The 20,982-nt window shown below is 34.8% G+C and overlaps 1 protein-coding gene across 1 annotated transcript; it reads left to right on the forward strand.

The window, feature by feature from the left end:
• The first annotated feature begins 678 nt into the window (after positions 1 to 678).
• On the forward strand, positions 679 to 20,686 carry LOC133728294 (probable leucine-rich repeat receptor-like serine/threonine-protein kinase At3g14840). The gene is made up of 24 exons (XM_062155689.1): positions 679 to 971; positions 1,167 to 1,350; positions 11,029 to 11,100; positions 11,231 to 11,299; positions 11,593 to 11,664; positions 11,753 to 11,824; positions 11,979 to 12,050; positions 12,168 to 12,239; positions 12,328 to 12,399; positions 12,488 to 12,562; positions 12,649 to 12,726; positions 13,721 to 13,786; positions 14,353 to 14,412; positions 15,634 to 15,690; positions 15,776 to 15,811; positions 15,966 to 16,003; positions 16,872 to 17,254; positions 17,444 to 17,639; positions 18,086 to 18,253; positions 18,581 to 18,699; positions 18,828 to 19,038; positions 19,174 to 19,411; positions 19,742 to 19,892; positions 20,123 to 20,686. Exons 1-24 carry the CDS (start codon positions 839 to 841, stop codon positions 20,513 to 20,515), a joined length of 3,087 nt encoding a protein of 1,028 aa, XP_062011673.1. The 5' UTR covers positions 679 to 838; the 3' UTR covers positions 20,516 to 20,686.
• The last annotated feature ends 296 nt before the right edge of the window (positions 20,687 to 20,982 follow it).

Raw genomic sequence — 20,982 nt, forward strand, 5'->3', positions numbered from 1 at the left:
AATGATGGAATAAAGGTTTTTTTTTTTTTTTTTAATTTGGTCAAGCTTATGTTCTACTGCCACAATATATTGTACGCTCTTGTCAACTTAGGCAACTAGATTAACAAATGCATGTATATTAATATATACCAGTAGTCCAGTAGTCCTACATATACCAAATCCTTAAAAATACCAAATGGTTCTCGTTTGCTTGCAAATTGGTATTAATTAAAAACTTGAGACTCAGCTAACTTGGACAGAGATATATTTCTCATCTCATACTGTGAATGTTAAATACTAAATTAGTCACTTTCTGTTTTTTAATTTTAATAATGTTCTGTTTTACTCATTTAAAGTTTTTTTGTATTTGTCCAGTACCATTTAGTCTACTGGCATAAGTCTCCTCTTCGTAAGTGAGAGATTGCGAGTTCAATTCACGGAATACTAGTTGTAACATATGAGTTGTTGATTTGATAAAAAAAAAAAATTCAGTTGCATTTATATGTTTTACATATATGTTTCAAAAAGTGTGATTTCATCAAACAAACAAAAAAATAACCAAGGTAATTAATTGTATTAAAAGCAAATGAGTAACCGGCATGCATAGACTTGATGAGAAAGACATGAGTGATAGTCAGATACGTGTTGTTTGTTTATTCAATCTAGCTTCACAAGTAGCCAAGTCACTGTAGGTTACACAGAAACTCTAGAATTGACTTTGGTGAGCGACCTCATACTCTGATTCTCTGTAACCAATTTCTTTTTAAACCCATTACTTCTTTCATCTAGACTTATCAGTTCAAGTTATATAACTCAGCATTTTATCTCGTCCTGGCCGGGCACTAGAAATTCCCTTCAAATGTTAAACGTTTTGGCCACCGGCCAAAATATGAGTTACACATTCTTCTTCCGTAGGCTTCTTGTTTATTCTATCTTGCTGGTTATCTTTGCAAGCTTTGCTCTCGGAGCTACTCGATTATCAGATGTTGAAGGTGAGTATATATATATATATGAGAGAGAGAGAGAGAGAGAGAGATTCATATGATATATAGTTTGATCGATCTTGTTTAATTAGGTTTCTGTACTCTAAGTCATATATCTGTGATATATGTATATATTATTTGTGACGATGGTGTTTGTTAATAATTAACTTAATTGTGCCATTTTAACAATGTATATGTACGCAGTACAAGCTTTAAAGATTATTGGAAAGACATTGGGGAAAGACCGGAATTTCATTGCAGATCCTTGTAGCAGCGAAGCATCTAGATGGATTGATACTACCTCAACAGACAGCGCAGTTACGAATAACGTCACCTGCGGCAATTGTAGTACTGCTGGCGATGATCAGATCTGCCATGTTACAAGCATGTATGTAAAACTCTCTCTCTCTCTCTCTCTCTCTCTCTCTCTCTCTCTCTGCCTATGTCCGTACAGTTACTGTTGAGTACTTGACTATTCTCTTTAGCAAATTGTTTAGACTTTAGACTATTTGGAGTTTTGGACCTTCCCCTGGCTTAATATATTTGAATTGTTTCAGACTATTAGACTATTTGAATAATCTACCTGCATGCCCCTGGTTTTACATATTGAATTGTTGTAGACTTTTCAAGCACGTGAACGCTGGAAGGCTAAGAGCCTAAGACTCATGCTTGAAGACTTTATTAGTTTCCAAGTCGTCTTCATCGTGATCCATTATTCGCGAGGGTCTTGTTGCCATTAATGCATATATGATATTTACACGAGTGAGGGCTGTATATATGTACCCAGTGGCCAGTATATATCATATATTCATATAGTCTCGATCATTGGCTTAATTATGTAGGGTTGTGATGACATCATATATAGGAACTAATTAGTGTCACTGTGTCGTGACATGCAAGTTGCCGATGTGTTTTTCTCTCTCTTGTGGCCTTGGATCTTTCAAGATTTTGAATGAGGAAAATTCTTACATCCAAACTAATATAGACTTGAGTTTTTCTATTGAAACGCTGGAAGGCTAAGAGCCTAAGACTCAGCTTGAAGACTTTTAGTTTCCGAGTCGTCTTCATCGTGATCCATTATTCGCGAGGGTCCTGTTGCCATTAATGCATATATGATATTTACACGAGTGAGGGCTGTATATATGTACGGGTACGCATCTAGTGGCCAGTATATATCATATAGTCTCGATCATTGGCTTAATTATGTAGGGTTGTGATGACAACATATATAGGAACTAATTAGTGTCACTGTGTCGTGACATGCAAGTTGCCGATGTATTTTTCTCTTTCTTGTGGCCTTGGATCTTTCAAGATTTTGAATGAGGAAAATACTTACATCCAAACTAATATGGACTTCATTACCAAGAAAAAAAAAACTAATATGGACTTGAGTTTTTCTATTGGAACCTCCAAATTTATTCACTTGACCTCTTATACTTTTTACACCTCCTATTAAATTTTCAAATACTAGATTTACTCACTAAACCTCACACAAGTTCTTTAGAGCATCTTTAGCAATGTTAGCCATTTTCAAGTCAAATTTTAGCCAAAGTAGCTAAAAAGTCATTTTAACTAGCCACTTTAAAAATACATCTGCATCAATGCTCTCTATTTTAGCTAGTTTTGAATTTATATTATTATTTAAATGAAGATTAAATAGTTTAAATGTATTTATAAATTACATAAAATAACTTAAAAGGAATGTTTTAAATTATAGAGAGCCTCATCTCGCTTTCTATATTTAGGAGCGAGATAACTAAAAGTTATAATGGAGAGCCACTTAGGAGTCTGGTGCGTTAAAATAGATAAAAAGCTAAACATGCTCTCCAAAATAGCTAAGAAGCCAAAATAGAGAGTCTGCTAAAAATGCTTAAATAACCTCACTCATATAATTTGCAAACAAACTATTATCTTTAAAAGAAAAACTTAGTCATTTCAATGATTTAATTATTTTATAAATCTTAATTACATGTCAATTTCTTAATCAGACAACATAAATCTCTTATCCAATAAAAAAAAATCAAGCACAAGGTATTAGGTTTTTAAAATTAATTTCTAAAACATGAACTATTCTGAGGTTTTTTTTATATTTTTTTTCTATTTTAGCTGTGCAAAAAAAAAAAAAAAAAAAAAAAAACAAGAGTAACCATTTTTTCTTAATTTTTTTTTTGAGTTTTTCTATTGGAACCTTTAAATTTACTCACTTGATCTCTATGCTTTTTACACCTCTTATCAAATTATCAAATACTAAATTTACTCACTAAACCTCACTAAAGTTCCTCAAATAACCTCACTCACATAATTTGCAAACAAATTTTTATCTTTAAAATAAAAAACTTAGTCATTTCAATGATTTAATTACTATATAAATCTTAACTACATATACATTTCTTAATCAAACAACATGCATAAATCTCTTTTCCAATAAAAAAAAAATCAAACACAAGGTATTGAGTTTCAAAAATTAATTTCTAATCAATAAGAAAATAACATGAACTATTTTATGGTTTTTTTAAACTTTTTTTTTCTATTTTAGCTGTGGAAAAAAAAATGAAGAAATCATTTTTTTTTAATGTTTATTTTTTTCTCTATTTTTTGTACCTCATGATTAATTATTTAAATATTTTTTTAGTTTTTATTTAACTGCTAGCTCTGTTTTTTTTTTTTTTTTTTTGCAAATATAATGGATAGACTTAGATTTGGGTCATAAATCATAATAGGATTTATTTTGTTTTCTCTCACCAATTTGCGTTCAACATATATATAATTATATATCATACATTTTTATGTCACATGATCTTAATCATATTTTTAATTCTTATTAAATATAGATGAATGCTTTAATGAATATGTAGTGAAATTGGAAAATAAAAATACATATGGAAAATAATAAAGAATACAATCTAATAATATTGAATTGGAAAGTCTACATAAAATAAATATAATATTTTTTTGGTATAGTTATTGTCATAATAGTCATTTTATAGTAGGTTAAATATGTCATTTAATAATTCATAATATAATGAGGTCAAGTGAGCAGATTTGGAGGTCCAAATAGAAACACTCTTTTTTTTTTTTTTTCTATATTTTGTACCTTATGATTAATTATTTCAATAACTTTTTAATTTTTTTCTTAATTGCTAGCTCTTTTTTTTTTTTGGGTGCAAATAATGGATAGACTTAGATTTAGGTCATTATAGGATTTCTTTTGTCCTTCATCAATATGCGTTCAACATGTATATCATACATTTTTATGTCACATGATCTTAATCATAGTTTTAATTTTTATTAAATATATATAAAAGGCCTGCTCACCTAAGGGACAGTTTTTAAGGGACTGTGAGGGACAAGTGAATCTAACGGCTGAAATAAATGCACAGTTTTAAATTGTTATAATTTCTGCTTTTATATTTAATACATGTGGTTGAGATGCATCTGTCCCTTACAGTCCCTTAGGTGAGCAGGTCTTATATATATAAGATGCTTTAATGAGTATGTAGTGAAATTGAAAAATGAAAATGGATAAGAAAAATAAAAGGCATGCTCACCTAATTAAGGGACAGTTTTTAAGGGACTGTGAGGGACAAGAGCAAACATGAGGAAAATAATAAACAATACAATCTAATATAATTGAATTGGAAAGTCTAGAAAAATAAATATAATATATTTTTGGTAAAATTATTGTCCTTAATAGTCATTTTATAGTAGGTTATATATATCATTGAATTATTCATAATAATGTGAGGTCAAGTGAGCAGATTTAGCAGTCCCAATAGAAACTTGTATCCAAACTTTCTTTTATTTGTATACATTCCACAGTCTAAATTCAATATTTAACATTTCAAAAGTTAAAGTAAAATTTAAAAATCAACATTCATAGATGATCTTTAAAAGTTGATGAGTTTTTCTATTGGAACCTCCAAATTTACTCACTTGACCTCCTATGCTTTTTACACCTCCCATCAACTTTGCAAGTACTAAATTTACTCACTAAACCTCACTAAAGTTCCTCAAAGAACCTCATTCATATAATTTGCAAACAAACTATTATGTTTAAAATAAAAAACTTAGTCATTTCAATGATTTAATTACTCTATAAATCTTAATTACATATCTATTCCTTAATCAGATAACATAAATCTCTTTTTCAATAAAAGAAAATCAAACACAAGGTATTGAGTTTCAAAATTAATTTCTAATCAATAAGTTTCTATTATGTGGTTTTTTTTTTTTAGCTGTGCAAAAAAAAAAAAGATTTATCATTTTTTCTTAATGTTTATTTTATTTTCTCTATTTTCTGTATCTCATGATTAATTATTTAAATATTTATTTAGTTTTTTTTTAATTACTAGCTCATGTTTTGTTTTTAACAAATACTTTGGATAGACTTGGATTTAGGTCATAATATGATTTATTTTGTTTTCTCTCACCAATATGAGTTCAATATGTATATCATACATTTTTATGTCACATGATCTTAATCATAGTTGTAATTCTTATTAAATATATATGAATACTTTAATGAGTATGTAGTGAAATTGGAAAATGAAAATAGATAAAGAAAATAATAAAGAATACAATCTAATGTTATTGAATTGGAAAGTCTAGAGAAAATTAATATAATATTTCTTTGGTATAATTATTATCTTTAGTAGTCATTTTATAGTAGGTTATATATGTCATTTAATAATTCAAAATAGAGTGAGGTCAAGTGAGCAAATTTGGAGGTCCCAATAGAAACATTCTATTAAAAGTTGATTTAACTATTGAACAGTTAAATCATAAATTTAGATTGTCTCTACTATAGACAAATAAAAGGGAGTTTCAATACACGGATTCAAATTGGTGTCATCGTTTGGATGTAAGTATTTTCCAGCTTGGTACGTGGGCGTCCATATTAATTAGTTTAAGGTCCTACAATCACGTTGGGAAATTAGTGCAGCCATTTTAGACTAGGTAAATGATGGGCACTTTGTCTCCATTCCACGTCCTCATGAGAATGGTTGAGCGCTTTGGACCTCACGCTCCCATGGTCGAATAAACCTAGAGAGAGAAGAGAGAGCTACTTAGCACTCTTTTCTTGAGTCTCTCATTTCGTGGCCATCTTTAAAGTTTTAGATCTAGCTAGGGATGGCATTTACATTTTCGACTGCAACGTCACCTCCGTGTGATGTCGAGCATATTCAAAAAAGAAAATTCAATTCCAAAAAGGAAGATTAGAACTTGTGGGTGGCAAATTTGAATTGAAATCAACCAAAATCTCCAAGATAGACCCCAATTGCAAAAAATTAAATCCTAAACAAGATTAGCAATCCAACGTTGACCACATCGAATCCAAACCAAAATCTACTTCTCTGGCGTGCATTCGACCTGGAGAAGACGGGTCTCAAGTTTGAGAGTTGAGAAGTGTTGCAACAGAGTTAAATGACTTGGTAATTTTCATTATTTGTTAATTACATTTTTATTGGTAATTTTCATTATTTATTAATTATATTTTTATTTTTGAAATTATAGGTTAACAGAGTTAACTGACTGTTAGATGAGTTGGACAGGAAGTACATGTGTCAACTGATTAATAGAGGGAGAGGAAAGGAGACAGGAAATTTGGGACAGAAGATTTCCTCCCGTGATGCTCCTTTTTCCTTCTCATTGTCTTCTCTTTAGTTGGGGGTTTGGAACTTCTTGCTATGGTTCTATTTTCGCAGGTCAACCAAAATAGTTGGCCCAACCTAGCAATTTTTGGGTTTTGGTTGGTTTTTCGACAAATCAACAGATGTGGCCCATAAACGGGTTGGACCTAGTACGTAGAAAGTAATATGTGCCAGCCCAAACTGCCTTTAGTAGGACCTACACACAGACATATTGGAGGAAGATTGAACCTCTGATTTAGTATAGTCCTAATCCAGTTTCCAACCCTTCCCTTTACCCATTTGGTTAATAACATGAATTTATTACAAGTTAGGAAAACTTTTTTATTGAGTCAGTAATTAAAGAAAAAAAACTTATTGTGGTCATTTTTTCCATCTGACCCATTAAAATTACCAGATGGGAACAATAAAAAAGAGACGGACTAATTAATTAAAAAGTTTCTCTCCACATGTCTTTCCTACCTTATTGGCGCTCATTGTCATTTGATCTAGTAATCTTAATCTCTTTTTATAAGTAGTAGAAGTGGGAGGTCTTTTTTGTTTTTTAGGGAGTGGGGTTAATCCATTAAAATGAAGATGTCTGGGCCTGAAGTGCACAGCCCACACTAAATCACCTTAACCTAAAATAGACGAAACCCAACCCAAGAGAGACATCTCCTGGTATCCAATTCGCCACCGCTGCCATCACCCAACGCTGCAAGCAACGAACTCGTAGACCTACCACCATATCGAGCACAAATCTGACTCGAAACTAGAACCCATGATTGTGACGACCGAATCAAAAGCCAACCCATAATTAGATTCCAAAAACTAATGACATCATTCACTAGGCCACCAAGCCGCACCGCTATCGCACCCAAAACCACCAAGCAGCACCTCCACAGCAGGCTAGGCCAACCTACAGCCCACGACCAAAGCATGAAGGAAGCCACCATACAGCACCATTACCACATCCCCAGCCAAAGCCCATGCCACCACATCGGACAAACCTAGCCGCCCTTTTGGTGCGCCTTCGTTAGCCATGCCAAAACAAGTACCTTGGATCTGTATGATCATATTATGCATGCTTTAGCTGACAAACAAAGAAATCCGAAGATGAAGGAGGCTCTACGAGGCCTTCGATGATATGCCACAAAAAAGTGCGACGTGCTCGATCGTTTTGGGCGAAGGAGAGGGACTGAGCGACAGCCTAGGCCCTACCCATAGTGCTCAATGCTAATGGAGGCGCCACTAGGGTTCTCAGAAATGAAAGCGATTTAAAAGAGGGAAAACGTCCCATATAGTAACCCCACCTTTTCGCCATTCTAAATTTTCGTACCTCAAGTTTCAAAACTATTAGAAGGGTACCTGAAGTTCTGACCCCGACCCAATTTTAGTATGTGGAGCTGTTAGCTCTGTTACAACGTCCGACTGATATATATTGAAGGGTATATAGGTAATTTTTGGATCCAAATCTCATCTGGGCACCCTCTCCCCTTTCTTCACAAAATTACAGAGGGAGGAAAAAGATGCTTGGTTCAAAATCAATTTGTTAAGCTCATTAACACTGAGAAATCCCCCTTTGTTCATCACTATCTTCACTCAAACCAGAAATTTTTTAATGCAAAACGCAATAAAAATTTCAATTTTTATTCTTTTCCATCTTCATGCAAACCTAGAAAACCCCACCGTATAGAGAGCCCAAATTGATTCCAAAACGCCTTCCAAAATGCCACCACTTATATGAAGCCCAGATTGATTCCATCCAATTCGAAGGAGAGAGAGGGTACATCCCAGACCAGCGGTGCCCCTCATTGGCAGCCTCCTCCTCCGCCGCCTTGGCCAGCGCCCTCCGACATCCCAGACCACCGGCTTCTTCTTCAGGCTACCCTCTACCCAGACTCCGAGATCGAAGTCACCACCCCGCGCTCGACGCCGACGACCGAGACCCAGAACCATCACCTCCTTGTTCAATCCAGTTGTCCTCGTCGCCGCCGACGGAGATTGACTTTGTGAAGGTACTGCAGCCGAATCTGGTGGTCGGAGGGCGTACTCGTCGCCAGTTTCAACAAGAAGGTGCTAGTGGAAAAGAGATGGTAAAGATGAGGAGATTGGGATTAGATGGAAAAGAGATGGTGAAGATGGAATTTGATACGATTAGGAGGAGGAGGAATTTGAAGTTTACTGAATTTTGGGGCAAGTGGAAAAGAGATGGTGAAGATGAGGAGATTGGGAGCCAATTCGGGTGTTGAAGACGAGATTGAAAGAGTTTGAGAAGCTTGAATATCTGGATGGGTTTAAGAACAATGAGTTTGTGGAGACAGTCAAGTCCAACTTCTTGTTTCCTTCAAATCCTTGTAGCAATTGAATTTCCCATCCTTGGATTTTATCTCAGTCCCTATTTTTTTCTTTTGCCTATCCGGATTGAGCAAGGATCTAACATATAAATCAAGCTCTTGTCTCGTGGGTCTTCTAATATCAAATTGGGAAGACTTTGGTATTAATTGATTCACCCATATGATTTTGCAAGGAGTGTTTTGCACCCTGAAAATCAATCCAAAGCGCAAAAAGAACTGAAAAGAGAGAGTAAACGAAGAACAGTAGGGAAAAAGAAAAAAATAGAAAAAGATGTTTAGAAAAAGAAAAATGAATCAAAATATGAAGAGATGAAAATGCCCTTCAAAATATGCCAGCTGCAGCCTCCGTAACAGATCTAACGGCTCCAGGTACGATTATTCAGTCGGGGTCAAAACTTTAGGGACCTTTCTAATAGTTTTGAAACTTGAGGTACGAAAATTTGGAATGGCGAAAAAGTTGGGTACTGTTCGGGCCATTTTTCCTTTAAAAGAAGTCTGCAAAAATAGTTTTGCCTTGTTTATGGTGGCCGTAAGAGTGAGATGTCCTAACTTTAATTCACGAACTATTTATTGTATATTTTTAGTTGTTATATGAAAAACCAAAATAAAAAACAAACTTTAGTCTTTGTTTTGTAAATGGAAGATCCCAGGTTCGACTCATAAAATTTAATTTTTTTAAAGTAGTTATGTGATAAAAATATTAAATTAGTTGTGTGATAAAACAATTTTTTTTTTCAAGTAGTTGTGTGATAAAACAAAAAAAAATTTTGACCTCTTCCCTGCCACATTATTTTTCTCTCAAGAACCCTAGCGCGTCTTCCAGCGTAATCGAGCGGCGCTCGTTCGATGGTGGCCCAATATCTGTGTCAGCCTTGCTTGTGGCTGTTCAGTTTGTTTTTTTTGGCTTGAAGGTTGACAGCATCAGCGCCTAATTCTAGCTCCATGTTGCGCTGAGGCATGTGAGATCGATAGCGGCATGGCGTCGATGGAAGTAGTAATTTGAGGAACTACAATGGCAGCGACGTCGGAAGCATAGGTTTTAGGTGGTGGCTTGGTGCACTGGGGATCTGTGTCTGTTTTTGTGTCGGGTCTTCTCCTGCACTGTTTCGCCGAGGGGTCAAGTGGTGGCTTCGAGTGGTGGTGGTAGTATTCCTCGTGGCGGCAGCGAAGCTGTCTTGTTTGCTGTCGACGGCGTTGCACAATGCGACAAAGGTTGGGTTAGACTGATTGCTCTTGGGCTCGGGCTAGAGCAAACTTTGGGCTATTGGGCCATGATATTTATTTTAGTTTTTATTAGTTTTCTTCTAATAATTCCCTACTTTTCTGGAGACCTATGCTTGTTAGTTCTTAATGAGCGCTAATGAATATTGTTTTGCTTTGCCTATTTGCTGCCATAACTCATAGGCTCGCTTTTATTGAGTGAGCAATGAATGTATAATGAGTGGTCTATACCTATGTATTATTATCGCAATACCTCCAGAACCTCTTGTCTATCAAGTTATTGGCAGCGGCGGGTATGTAATGGTCATCCTGGCTTGAGACTGATATAGCGGCGATGCCTTCAATCAAAAAAAAAAAAAAGTTATGTGATAGAAGAAAATATCTTTATTGATAAATGACACATCTTTCCAAAAAGATATTAAAAAAAATACCAGCCGCACTGGATAGCGGGATCGCGGGAAGGCCTAAGACAGTTGTAGGTTGGGTTTAGGTGTAACGTGGATTTTGAATGGATTCAGAGTTCAAACCAGAGAAGAGGAGAAAGCCAAAAATAGTTTAGCTGCATATTTTCTACATGATAGCTGTATTGGGTTGATAGGCAATGATCATTCCATTAGAACAATGTACGTGTGAAACATGCACTCCACCTGCTTGTCAGTATGCCTATAAGAACTGGCCAGTGGCCACTTCCTGTTCGAGTTGGGTTTTGTTCCTTGGCCTCCAATAAAAGAAGAAAAAGAAAGCAATTTCTTTAAGTCGATAACATTTGACCTGCTTTCATAGTCTCAGTACTGTGTGGCTGTTTTTTGCAATTTAGGCAGGATATATAACAGGTGTTTGTTATTTTCTGATGAAGCGCAGATCTCTGAAAGCTCAGAATTTGGCAGGAACACTCCCACCAGAGTTGGCGAGGCTTCCCTATCTACAAATAATGTAAGCACCACTCCATGTTTGAGTCGTGCAAAGCAAGCAAAAGAGCACTTTTGGTCATAATGAATGTTTTGTTCCAAATTTCTAGTATCTATAACCACGACTCATAGTTCTTTCTTCTTTTCTTTTTTAGTGATCTCACCCGCAACTATTTGAATGGCACCATCCCTCGAGAATGGGGCTCCCTGCCGCTAGTTAACATGTACTAAATTAACTTCTCTCTCTCTGTATACATATGTGTGTGCGCGTGAGTGCGCTCGCGCGAGTGTGCAATTAATATTCATCTCATGTTCATATTATCACATCAAATTTCTTTCACAAATGAAGAGTCTGAGACAGCTTTATTGATTGATGGCCCTTTGGTGTTGACGAATCATTTGAATCATAAATATTGAATCTTACATATGGTTTTGTTTCATTTCATATTTACGGCCAATTAGTGTTATGGAACCATTCTCCTTATAAAAATGATTCCAACTATGAGTACTGTTGCAGTTCCCTTGTTGGAAACCGTTTGACAGATTCTATCCCCATTGAGATCGGAAACATTAGCACCCTGCAAAGTTTGTGAGTGATTCCTCTTTCTTTCCTTTTTCCCTTGCTTAATATATGAAGTTGCTTAACAGAATTGATATCTTTTTTGTTTTGAGTGTAGGGACATCACTTCCAATAATTTTTCAGGAGTACTTCCTCTGGAGCTTGGGAATTTAACCAGCATAGACAGAATGTATGACATCTGGCCTATTGGAAATTTCACCAGATAATAGATAAATGGTTTATTTGATTCTATGAGTTGCAAACAGAGGTTATTATCGCCAGTAAATCAGCTATCTGTTTGATCTTTGTTTAGAATTATATCTCCCATTTATTTTCTCTTTTAGGCTTCTTTCCTCAAACAATTTTACTGGGAAGTTGCCCGAAACATTTGCAAGGCTTACCACATTAACAGACTTGTAAGTTTTTTATCATTTTTTTCTTTCTTATATGTTTCCTTAGCATCCAACTGAGTCCGTATAAATTGCAGTCTGAGATTAATTTGTAACAATTTTCTTTTTCCTACCATCATGCAGTCGGGTTGATGACAATCACTTTTCTGGGAAGATACCTGATTTCATTCAGAAATGGACAAATCTTTCAAAACTGTTAGTGTCTTATACGTGTGTTATTTTTACTGATAGCTGATTCTGGACATTTTATAACACTGACTTAAATTATAACTTGTTGAAACAGAGTGATTCAGGCTAGTGGTTTGACTGGGCCAATTCCATCCAGCATCTCTCTTTTGAAGGAATTAACTGACCTGTTAGTATAGCATTGAGTTAATAGCTTATAAATTCAGAACAGATTTGGAATTATCTAGCTGCTATTCATGGTCGATTTTAACTTGCAGGAGAATTACTGACTTGGATGGACCTCATGAAGCACTTTTTCCTCGACTTGATAATATGACAAAACTGAAAACACTGTGAGTTAATGCTCTAATTACACATATGTATATCTTGCTGTAACAAAAGTCATTGCAAATTCAAAGTTCTAGTGTCTGTGTTACAGGATGTTGAGGAATTGCAATCTTACTGGAGAGCTAGCGCTACATACGTATCTTGTGAAACTGACAGACTTGAAGTACTTGTTAGTATAAATGTTTTTCTTCTTGTGTCTCCTGTGTTCAGATAAAATCTTTTTCTTTCTAGATGTTAATATATTAAAGAATCATTTTGGCATTATTGCATGAATTTTAGAAAATGTTAGAGGTGGTTCGTAGATGCCTGTGTGCCGTAAGTATTATTTTGATAATATCTACTGAAGTCCAATTATACAAAGTATGTAGTCTAAGTGGTAGAAACATAGACAGTGAATTAAATTGAGAGTGTTTTATGCAGTGATCAAATCACATGTCCGTTTTTTAATGTTTAATCAATGTAATCATGCACGTTCAGGCATACACTGAGCTTATATTTTAGCAGACTCAGGCTTTTATTGGACACTTGTCTTACTCTGTCCATATTTTATCATCGTTCGGAGGATCCAATTAGATAAGATCATAAGAAAACAATTTAAACTGTTCCAAGAAATAGAAATGTAAGAGGGAAAAAGGGAGATGAACAGCTAGAGCAGAACCTACTTGAAGTGCCACCTTCAGTTCCTCTGAACACCCTAAATCAAGTTAAGAACATTTTGATCAAGTCTCTTGTACTTTATGTTTAATTACCTTCACTGCTACCATTTTCCTTCAATCGGTCGGCAACTTTAGTATCCTTGTATTCCATACCTATCCACCTGAGTGTTGGTATGCTGCCAATTTTGCACTTTTTCACTTAATTTCTGACTGATGGATCATTTCTAAACAACATATGATCCTACTATTATGCACATGTTTGTTGTGTATCTCATTCCATAACGCATATCAATTATCAATTAATGAAGTGCATAATTCATATCTGATTAACAAATATAGAACTGCTTTATATAGTCTGTGATCTGTACTTTTGCTGCAACAATTTCAGGTCAGATGCTTCAAATTATTCTTTACAATGGCCAATTAGTACAATATATATTGATTCTTAATCATGTTCTGGGATTTTGATCCTACTGTGACATGCTTTTGATATTGTTTTGTTTGCAGAGACCTCAGCTTTAACAAGCTTACTGGGAAAATTCCTGGCCCCTTTGTTAATAAAGTGACGTGCATGTAAGCAATTCAAATAACAGATCTTGACTCTTTTACACCAACATTCAGACAAATATTCTTCAGTGGTTCAACAAGCTCAAAATATCAATTCTGTTGGGGACTATAATGATTAATGACTCGCAGCTGGTGTATTCTTAAACTGCAAAAACTGTTAGAACATGGTCATAACAAAAAACAATAACTTATTAAGTTAACTGTGGAATCGATCTCCAAGAAACTTTACAAACCAGGCCTGGCGAGGGCACTTTCTTGTGGAAGCTCAGGCTAAATTACTAACCTATTAATCTTTCTATGATCATTTTGGAATTTGTTCATTTTAATCAAAAGCACTGGAATAGTTTAAAATCTATTGCAGAACTTTTTTAGTTTATCTACAATTTATAGTAATTTATTTCTGTGAATATATATCCCTTGGAAATTCGGCCAAAAATATAAATTATCTCTTGTATGTGATTTTTCAGATAAAAATATGATCCAAGGCACTTAGAACTGATCAAACATAAGCCAATTTTATATAATGGACACTGCATTTTGCACTCATTTGTTTTTGGATTTAATATGTGTAGATTCTTAACTGGAAACTTGCTGAATGGAACAGTGCCCGAATCGCTGAAAGGAACCTGCATGTAAGGCTCTCTCCCAAATTTAAAACTTAGTTAATTAATAAGGAAAACTACATTATCTATTACATGAAGCATAGTACATCCATCATGGTGTGAAGTAGAAATTTGGAGCTTGATTTGCAATTATACCATCAACATAGCATTAACTTAGTTTGTCTGGTGATTACTGGTATTCAATCTACGATAGCATTCTTAGATAGTACTTCTTAGTTTTGAGAGCATCCTAAAAAATTCCCAAAGTTTTATGATTCCTACAGTTCAAAATTTCCTATATATATATAAGCGGAGCTCCGCTTTGAAATTAACGTGTGAAGTTAGAGTTTTTTGTCACTTTTCGGTCGCATATCCACATCTCGACCGTTCAGTTTTTAGGTACTAGTGTATAGATCATCTCTGCAAATTTTCAGCCAAATTGATGATCGTTAAGGCATTGATAACTGCTTTAAAGCTAGTACGGTTCAGGTTGACAGATTCAGTCCGTCCATTGGTTTAACTGAGTTAGATACCTTAATGATCATCAATTTGGCTGAAAATTTGTAGAGATGATCTATACAGTAGTACCTAAAAACTGAACGGTCGAGATGTGGATATGCGACCGAAAAGTGACCCAAAAACTCGAACTTCACACGTTAATTTCAAAGCGGAGCTCCGCTCTGGATAAAAAAAATATATATATATATATATATATATCCTCCAAAGACATTTTGAAATATATTGCTAGACTTAGACCAGCCATGCTATATAAGACAGAATTCTGGGCAGTTGGAAAATAGCATGTTCATGAGATGGTTATCAGCAATGCTGAAGTCTTGATGCATATGTATGTAAAGATAAAGGGTATGGATCGAGGTGATCAGGAAAGGTCATATGATCCCAATTTAAACGAATATATGGCATTTTAATAGAACTAATGAAAGATCGATGTCTATGAAGCCAATCTTAAGTACGTATTGTGATAAAGCTCTTTTGTTGCTGTATTTGTTGATGTTTATACCCAAAACCATTTTTTTATGAGTGAAGAGACTTACGATATTATATGCCGAGTAATTGACATGCTAGACTTAGAACATCCGTGGGTTTTATTACTTTATATCCTCAACATGCTCCATCCCTCAGGCCTCAGCACAAATCAAACTACTTGGCGACATGGAGCAGCATGAACATAATGCATTTTCTAAATAAAGCTTTAAAAATAAAAATTCATATCAGATGCTTTATGTGCAGTGATCTTTCATACAACAACATGACCACTGGGACCGACAATTGTGGCCGTGGCAGCATGTAAGAATGTATTTAGTAGCCCAAATTTAATTTCTTTGTGTTTTGTAGAGTATCTTAACTTTTCCTTTTTTGGTAATGTCTACAGGAACTTGTTTGCAAGCTCGTCAAAGGAAAACAAGTCGTAAGTTTCAAATAAATTTTCTGAAAGCATGCACCATAGATCTAGTTGGCAGTTTGGCACTCCATGTCTCCAACTGTGTATCTCTTATTTTAATTTACAGTTCATTTTTAGTTGTGATGTTATCTTTCTGACATTTTTGGCCTTCTATTTGCAGAATTATTTCATGTTTGCATAATGCAACATGTTCGAAAGGTAACTTAATTTGGTCTCCGCATACATAAGTTCCTTTAGGTGACAAAAAATTATTGTTTTGCCCCTCCAGACATGCTAGGTGAAAGTACAATTTAAAAGCACATAATTTTGTAGCCTTACTAAATATTTGAAATATGATATCTCTCAAGGGTTTGAAGGACACGAAATAAATTGAAATTACTATGAAATCAATTTTTTCAGGGGAAAAAAAAAAACCATGTTCTCAACTTATGAAAATTAAGGAATAGTAACTATTTTGGTTAGTTATATATTTCTAATTGTTAATGAGTCATTTTTGCAAGATCATAAAACTTTAGAGATACATCCAATAAAGGGAAAATAATGATAAATTAGTAATTTTATCAAACTTGACTTGTAGTCACTCATTAGCTCATCTAAACCATTCTATTTTTAGGAACAATTGTGCTTGCCATTTCTTTCCCTTCACAGAGGTCAACTCCTCTTTTTTTTTGTGTCTGAGATATTCCAATGATGCAATTCATACATTGTTATTTTGTTATGTTAAGGTTTTTGAGTTTGTTTGAGCTGTTAGGGTCTTTTAATGGGTTATTCAATATTATACCGTGGTAGGGTTTAGTATACCATGGTAAGAATTGGAGATTTAGGATCTAGGGTGAGGGGTACATTGGTGTTCTGTTATTCGGCATGTAATTGTCACAAAATTAGTTAGAAAGAAGCTTAGTTGTGTAACTACCACGAAGTTACAATTAAAAGGACTTACGGTAACAAAAATTTAGGCTAACAGCTTCCAAGGGAGCTATAATGAACTAACTCCTTTTGTTTTGGGGTTTATTCCTTTTAGTTGTTCTCTTTAATAGCTACAAATCTCTTTTTGCTTTCATTCCAGAATTGTACTCTCTCCATATAAATTGTGGTGGAGATGTTCATGAAGCTATCAGCACATCCGTAACATATGAAGCAGATATCGATCAAGGTGGACCTTCATCATTTTACAAAAGCAATAGCAATTGGGGGTTTAGCAGCACTGGTTACTACCCTGATGATGACCATCCTCAAGACACCTTTATTGTGTCTAATAAATCTACACTCTCTATGCTCGATCCTCAACTGTACATGACTGCACGCGTTTCACCCATCTCTCTAACTTATTTTGGGTTTTGCCTGAGGAATGAAAACTACACAGTGAAGCTCCATTTTGCAGAGATAATGTTTACAAATGACACGACATATCGTAGCTTGGGAAGGCGTATATTTGATATTTACATTCAGGTAGCTAATTACATACATTTCCACGGTTCTAATATTCAACAAATGATGATTAGGTTTTGGCCAATTGAAAAATGAGTTTTTCGTTTATGAATTTCGAGTAATGACATGTAATAGATTGAAATCAAGACTGAGACATATAATTTTCATTGTGAGAATGAAACGGCAAGTAATTAAAATAGTATATTGCAGGGGAAACAAGTGGAGAAGGATTTTAATATTGCGGATGCAGCAGGTGGGAATGGTATATCAGTCATAAAAAACTATACTGCTTTCGTAACAAATCAAACCTTGGAGATTCGTTTCTTTTGGAATGGGAAAGGAACACAGGCTATCCCTGAAAGAGGAGTCTATGGTCCTCTTATATCAGCCATTTCTGTAGACCCAAGTAAGTTTTGCACTGTTATGAGATTCTTCTAATAATTATTTGTGGAGAATGGGGAGTTTCTCATATGATTAAACTCTACTTCAGCTCTCTCGTATAACAATGTCTTGAGCTTTTGACTGGACTCTTCAGTTTCTCTTACTTTGATCAAATTGCCACAAAATTGCATCTACCTACTTATTTCTTGACTTGAGAGTTAAGATATCAACTTTATTAAAGTACCCTCTTAGGCTCTCACATAAAACTGATTTATGCTATTGTCAGTAATGGGTATGTGTTCTTAATTGCATTGAAATACTACATGGAGTATGCTTTCAAGCACTAGATGAAAAAGTCCATTTTCACCATGAAAAATATATGCATGTACAAGAGTAAAAAAAAAAAAAAATAGTATTAACAATAATAATAATTCGAATAATAATTTACTAAACATATTCTTCCTATGGCAGATTATATACCCCCGCCACCCTCGCCAGAACCCTCGCCAGGAGGTGGAAGTGGTATATCGGCTGCTGAAGTGGTTGGAATTGTGGCTGGAGGAGTGTTCATAATATTAGTGATTTTATGTATTCTCTGGTGGAAAGGCTTCATAGGACCAGCAAATACTTTGGAACAAGGTATTTCAGATTTCCAGTTGTTTCTGTTATCCTGGTTTCTTTTGTTTGTAATTTCTTTTATATTTGTTATGTTTCTTTCTTTGCTAAGATGACTATCTATGTTGTTTTCCTACGTCTGTTTCATGTAAATTACTCTCATTCCATAACATATGCACTGCCACAAATGTAAGATGAGATGATCTAATTATGCTGTTAAAGCTATGGCTTCATTGACTTTGTCAAGTCGTAGGCATTAAACCAGTCTCAAGATATTAAAAATTAAGAATGCCATATTCTGAAGTTATGGGGAATAATATAATTTCTTATCTAAGTTTGCTTCATACATAGATTTGAAGGGTGTGGACCTGCAGACTGGCAAATTTACCTTGAGGCAAATCAAAACTGCCACGAACAACTTTGACATAGCGAACAAGATTGGAGAAGGTGGTTTTGGTCCTGTTTACAGGGTATTCTTCATAACCAATCATTCCGATAATATTTATTTACTGCATTTGGGGTAATTTAAATGCATCATATTTCTTGTTAAACCTCTTTACTGTTTACAGAAGAGGTTAAGTATGTTTGTTGAATGCAGGGCCTTCTATCAGACAACACTGCAATTGCTGTTAAGAAGCTTTCAGCCAAATCGAAGCAAGGGAATCGTGAATTTGTGAATGAGATAGGCATGATTTCTGCTCTGCAACACCCTCACCTTGTCAAGCTTTATGGATGCTGTATTGAAGGAAATAACTTGTTGCTTGTCTATGAATACATGGAAAACAATAGTCTCGCACGTGCTCTATTTGGTAAAGTGTTTCTCTCTTATAATTTTCATATAATTTACCTTGTTTTGGTTCATGCTAGAGGGCCAAGATATTAATTATACTCAAAAGAAAGAAACAGAGAATTCATTTCTCCAAACTACTTTTTATCAATTATAGGCCCAAAAGATAGTCAGGTGAAGTTGGACTGGCCAACAAGGCATAGGATTTGTGTTGGTATAGCCAGAGGTTTGGCTTACCTCCATGAGGAGTCAAGGTTGAAGATCGTTCATAGAGACATCAAAGCTACTAATGTGCTACTTGATAAAAATCTTTTCCCAAAGATATCTGACTTTGGATTGGCCAAGCTTGATGAAGACGATAATACCCACATAAGCACTCGGATTGCTGGAACTTTGTGAGCCCCTATGTTTTACCTTATTTTCCTATGCTTTTCAGTCTATCTTCATTTCACCCAGATGGGTCCATAATCCATATAAGAGAAAGGAAAAAGAAAACATGGACAAATGGAATGTTTCTCTACCCTAATAAAAGTTTTAACTTACTAGTTCTTTACTATTCAACAAATCTTAAGATGCAGATTTGTTCCTCCAATGCAGCTTTTTTATGTCATCCCTATCACATTTTAAACATTGAATTAATAAAAGAAAAACCCTATGATATTTGGAATAGTAGTATCTTTACTAGTTGTTTAACCCCGATGATGGTTGACTGCATGATTTGGCAGTGGTTATATGGCACCTGAATATGCAATGCGAGGTTATCTGACTGATAAAGCAGATGTTTATAGTTTTGGAATTCTTGTATTGGAAATGGTCAGTGGAAGGTGCAATACAACTTATCGCTCAAAGGAAGAATGTTTTTATCTTCTAGATTGGGTAACGTGAATCTACTGGCTTCCTTATTTAATCTTGAGTTTTGTTGATACCATTTATCTCTATTAAAGCATACTCTGGCTTATTATCTTTTCTGTTATAATATCAGTTCTGCATGACTTTTTATGAACAACACTAAAAAGTTTCACTGGTTTTCTTGGTGATAGTCAATATGAGCCTCTCAATTACATTAATTTGAAATCATATTGGCTTTTGTACCTTCTTGTTTCTAGGCACTTCTTCTAAAAGAGAGAGCAAGTTTGTTGGACCTAGTGGATCCAAGGTTGGACTCAGAGTTTAACAAAGCAGAGATGATTACTACGATCAATATTGCTCTCCTTTGTGCCAATGCTTCTTCAGCAGTTAGGCCCGCCATGTCTTCAGTGGTGAGCATGCTTGAAGGTAAGGCTTCTGTTCAAGAGGTGGTCTTTGATCCAAACGCCTCAATTAATGAAATCAATGCGATGAGGAAACATTTTCAATCCAATATTGAAGAAAACAATGGTGACCCTGAGAGTCAGAGACAAACTATGTCAATTGAAGGGTCGTGGACTGCTTCATCTACATCTGCTCAAGACCTCTATCCAGTCCGCCCTGATTCATATTATTGGGAGAATAGAAATTAGATAATTTGAGCAAAGTGTCCTTTTTTATCGTTATACTTCTATAAACCGTTGCTACTTCTATAAGTTTTTCTCTTTGGTTTGTTTGAAAATATAGTTGGAATAATCAGCTTCTACAGGACTACAGCATAGTAATTGTAAAGTGTGAAATGAATTGTTTACTAGTTCAAGACATAGTTGAAGACTCTCTTTCGAATAAAAGTTGTTTAAACTAGGTGTAGGTTCAAGTCTGAAAGACACCTACACCTATTGCATAAATTTCCTTCTCTCTCAATCTTCCCATATTTTTTGAGTTTATGAAGTTTTGAATCTTGTGGGGGATTGCTGGTTTTTTATTTAAATTCAAGTGTCATGTCTTTTTAAAGGGTTATGAAGAAATCTATAAATAATAAACTCTTGAGACAAATAATGGACGTCTTTTCTACTGCTCTCATTTCTTTAGTCTTCAAATTTCTCTTTTCCATTTTTTG

The sequence above is a fragment of the Rosa rugosa genome, chromosome 2 (genome assembly GCF_958449725.1).
Source record: "Rosa rugosa chromosome 2, drRosRugo1.1, whole genome shotgun sequence".
In the NCBI taxonomy this organism is placed as follows: domain Eukaryota; kingdom Viridiplantae; phylum Streptophyta; class Magnoliopsida; order Rosales; family Rosaceae; genus Rosa; species Rosa rugosa.

Bases quoted from the DNA above. Each gene is read 5' to 3' on its own strand.
- LOC133728294 (XM_062155689.1), top strand. From the start codon at position 839: ATGTTAAACGTTTTGGCCACCGGCCAAAATATGAGTTACACATTCTTC. The intron at 11,300-11,592 runs GTACTAAATTAA...GTACTGTTGCAG, and splicing joins TCCCTGCCGCTAGTTAACAT to TTCCCTTGTTGGAAACCGTT. The intron at 15,812-15,965 runs GTAAGTTTCAAA...TTCTATTTGCAG, and splicing joins TCGTCAAAGGAAAACAAGTC to AATTATTTCATGTTTGCATA.